Genomic DNA, 4,240 nt, shown 5'->3' on the forward strand with positions numbered 1-4,240 from the left:
CTACCTTTTTTCATTTCTATATATTCTATTTTCCTCCATAGGGTTCAGTGTTTTCCTTATAGGTTTCCTCATGTTTATTTATTTTCTGAGTATTTCTAATGTCTGTCTGCATTCTGGACCGGACGTCCCAGAATGACACCTTTGACCCAAACGACTAGGAATTTGCTCAGACATGAAACATATGTTAGATGTTTTTTTTTAGCAATTTAATGGGAAATAAAAAAGAAAAACAAGGGCCTCCTTCATGACACATTTTCAGTTATATCATAATATCTCAGGTGAATTCACGTAAAGATGCTCTGCCTTCTTGTCAGATGTAGGGCGCTGAGCTGGGTGGCAGTGAATGGAATCTTAATTGAATAGACCAAATGTCTGACCTTTATATACAAAAAAGTTCTTATTTATATGTGAAACTGGGAGAAATACTTCAATAAAAAGACAATGATTTAAAAAAATATTTACCGCTGTCATTAGAAACGTATTTCCTGTAAACTGAAAGTCCTGCTGGTGAAGTCTGCAGTGTTTCACTGTAAACCTCATAAATGGGGCACTTTGTGAAGGATCATCTGAGTTCGTCTAACACCCAAGTTTTATCTCAAATTCATGTTTGATAAATCAACATAAAAACCTTTATTTAATCCTGTAATAATTCTCTAACAGCCCAGCTCCAGTTTCACTTCCACTAAAGCTGATATTCTAAATGAAGCTGGCAGGAGAGCAAAGGTTCAAAATGCAAAAGCCTTCTCGCCATCAGTGATAAAAGTGTTCAACCTCGGTACCAGAACCGTCTTCTGGATGCTGGACTCACCTGATCGCAGCGACGCCACCGCCTGGCTCTGAGCTGACAGCAGAGAAAGGCGACTGCTGGAGTCCTGAAGGAACGACGATGACGTCATGGGGTAAAAGTTGGCCTGCAGGGGGAGCTTCTCTAAGGTGCGGCGCTGCTGCATCTGTATCAGTGACCAATCAGACGTCAGCAATCAGGCAACCAATCTCAACTCTCTTCACTTTCTGTCTGATAAAAAATATACTTTTGGTTTTTAAAAGCTTAAATCTTCCGGCTCCTTCTTATTTTTCTGATCTCCAGCATAGTTTTCGTCCTGGTAGAGCTCTGCTGGAGGCGGACCCTCCAATGGTGATTAGGAGACACCAGGAGAGTCTGGAGGAGACTGAGCCTTCTTAGCTCCCTCTGTAAGCTCTGCCAGAACTCTTAAAGGTCTTATATCCTGCAAATATGAACCTCTGATGGTTTGAATCTTCCTAAACTATTATTCTGACGGCAAAGACTTCCTATTCAGTTACTTTGGTCATTCTACTCTGTTTAAGTAATCCTTAACACTAGTTAGGCTACTTGGCAGTATATATCGACCGATACAGGATTTTAGGCCGATCGTCGATATGTGCTGCTGATATTTTTGGGTTTATTCCTGAAGCCTATATTGCTTTTTATTTCTCCATTTACACGATAAAAGATAAGAGTGATTACAAATTTTGCACAAGTAATAATTTAAGCAAAAAAATGGAAAAAAGACACAAAAAAACAATTATTGTTTTTATTTATGTTTTTACTGATTAACGCTAAATTAATCAAATCAACTCAAACGTATTAATTTTATTCATAAATAATGATCCATTGATTATTCCTTGCTAACCGTACTTTTCCTTTAATGCTAACATGATGCTGTGCTAGCTAAATGCTAATACGCGCTTGTGCTAGCAGCTTCCAAATGGAAATCCAACCGACTTTCTTCCAGCTTGGAAAAACAACACTACAAAACAAGTAATAATTCATAGAAATAAATATTTTTAGTTCAAGAAGGCAGTATTTCATCATATGTATGCCTAGAGTTGATTTTAGGTGGTATAAAAAAAAAGCAGGATGTTTAAAGTACCTTTAATGAATTGAAATCTTAACACTTTTTATGTTATCATAGTTTGAGCTGGTATTTGTAGTTTGCTCTGCAAAACAATTAAAACTGGCAATAATTAGTAATTTATTAACAGAGTGTGACATCACACTAAGGGAAGCTCCTGATTGGTTGGACTGAATGCATGTCGAAGTTAAAGCCGATAAATCAAGAAAAGGTTAAAAACCTGGAATCCATTGAGATCGGTATAGAAACGGTTGCCGCTGGCGACGTCGCTGATGAGTCGCATCACCAGTTCCTTGTTGCTCTCGGACCTGATGTCAACCGTGTTGGAGATTTCCAGGGATTTCCCAGCATGCCCTGCAACACAAAGGAGGCTCTTATTGTGAAAATACAGATGAAAAAAAACAGCAAAAAAAGACCTGCTTTAATGTTTATTTTAAGCGAATACCATCCAGGTGGTAGAGCCGCACTGTGTGCGTGAAATGTGGGAAACAGGAAGTGATTTCAGAGAAGACTGGACCTCTGGTCACTCGTACGAGGGGGGGTTCAGATGGCGAGTAGACCTGCAGGGAGCGAGAGACATTCAGGTTAAATCAGAGAACAGAAGGAGAGGGAGAGAAGCAGCTCTGGTTTGATGACTCACCTGAGGCCCCTCCACCCCAGGCAGGAATAAATACGCTCCACTCTTCTCCCCCGAGGTTCTGGTCCCGTACCACAGGAACTGAACCTGGACCTGACGGACAAGACCAGACTGCAGGCGGAGCTTCTGTTCTCCAAAAACAAACGGAAAAAAAACAGGTTAAACCGCTTCTCCTCAGCTTCCTTTCATCAGGCTTTTATTTTGAAGAGTCTGACCTGCAGCAGGCCAGTTTCTGGCGAGCTCCATATCTGAAGGTGCTTGTTTCTGAGTGAAAGAGGGGCGTTGGCTTCAGCTCCTTCAAGCCGAGTCATCTGGAAGTGCTCCGACTGGACGGTTGGCGGTTTGCCATGACGATGGATGATGTAGCGCGCCCGAGGGACGGAGCGGCCAGGCGCTTTGATCACATGATACACAACAAGCGACAGAGGAGGAAGTTCAGCAACAAAGGAGAGCTGAAAGGAAGGATCAGAGGAGGTTAAAGAGAGCTACAGTGATCAGAAAATAAATCAACCAATCATTTATCACCTGAAATGCTTGTGAAGAAACTTTGCTTGGCTCCTCCCACACAGCAGAGATCTGAGCTGCTAATGGTAGACCCGTTTCCGCATCAACAACTCGAGCATCTGGAGAATCGACGACCAGGTTGACGACAGTAGTTTGAAGTTGCTCCGTCGGGTTAAATACAACCAAAGACCTGCAACGAGCCACAACAATAAATACCGAAGCCTGACTTTATCCAGGTGAGGCGAATCTAATGTGCTGCTGTTCACCTGGGCTCATCACCAAGCGTCAGTGTCGTCTTCTGAGGCAGAGCATCCTGGGCAGATATCACCTCACTCTGTAAAATGTTGAAATGTATTTCCTTAAGGTTAAAACACTTCATTGGGTGAAATCAGGTGAGGTCAGCAGGTAAAGGTGAGCAGCACCCAAAGCAGCAGCCAGACTTCACCACAAAGTTTGACACATGGAGAATCAAACTGATGTCATCAATAAAATCAATCTTTACAAATTAAAAGATGTAAGGTAAAGGTTAGGTCACCATTTCTAAGAAGGATTTGGATTGGTCTTTGTGGTACTGGCTCTTATCCAATAGCAGCAGCCAGTGGGCGGAGCTTAGCAACACCTGGCGAAGGTTCAGGATGGAGCGAAACAACCTGCAAAGAGAAACCTTCAGTCAGATTTAGCTGATAAATCTTTCTAGTGCTGGTTGAGTGAAGTTCACAGAGCCACTGCTTATTAACGAAGTTGATATTTTTAACCACAAATATTGACGTAACAAAGATGATCTTTTTTTTTTTTCTATGGATACTGAAGTCAGGAGGGTCTGTACAAACCAGGAGGAGCGTCCGAGGCCTCATTACCGAGACAGAAGTTTAAGCTTAGGGGGACATCTGGCTAAAGGACCCTGGAAGGTCAGCAAGAGAGCCGAGAGCCTTCCAGGGAAATCAGTCATCAGACTAAATGTTGCCATCATTATTATATATGTACGCTGGCCGATGTGTCTAGAGGGCGGCCATCTTAGATCAGACCACAGTTCAGACAACTCCTGACAGGATGAATAGGAGGTGCCTTAGATCTCGTTTTAATCACACGAACGACGAGTCAAACATAATATTACAATAATCTCATACATTTTTTTTTTCACACACATTAACTGACTAGTTAGACACTATGGAAGCTCATTGGTAGAATTCCCTTATGACAGAAAGAAGGCCACGATTCACACCAT

At 42.0% G+C, this 4,240-nt stretch overlaps 1 protein-coding gene across 1 annotated transcript in view; it reads right to left on the bottom strand.

The window, feature by feature from the left end:
• Nucleotides 1–4,240, bottom strand: part of man2a1 (mannosidase, alpha, class 2A, member 1) — a 26,761-nt gene that overhangs the window by 6,794 nt on the left and 15,727 nt on the right. The window contains exons 13-20 of the mRNA XM_015395466.1: nt 3,551–3,665; nt 3,282–3,349; nt 3,037–3,205; nt 2,727–2,963; nt 2,515–2,637; nt 2,320–2,434; nt 2,095–2,228; nt 809–950 (exon numbers count right to left, since the gene is read on the bottom strand). Of these exons, the coding sequence (XP_015250952.1) occupies nt 809–950; nt 2,095–2,228; nt 2,320–2,434; nt 2,515–2,637; nt 2,727–2,963; nt 3,037–3,205; nt 3,282–3,349; nt 3,551–3,665 (1,103 nt within the window). The remainder of the gene's footprint in view (nt 1–808; nt 951–2,094; nt 2,229–2,319; nt 2,435–2,514; nt 2,638–2,726; nt 2,964–3,036; nt 3,206–3,281; nt 3,350–3,550; nt 3,666–4,240) is intronic.

This window comes from Cyprinodon variegatus, unplaced genomic scaffold (assembly GCF_000732505.1).
Source record: "Cyprinodon variegatus isolate N-32 unplaced genomic scaffold, C_variegatus-1.0 Scaffold743, whole genome shotgun sequence".
NCBI lineage: Eukaryota > Metazoa > Chordata > Actinopteri > Cyprinodontiformes > Cyprinodontidae > Cyprinodon > Cyprinodon variegatus.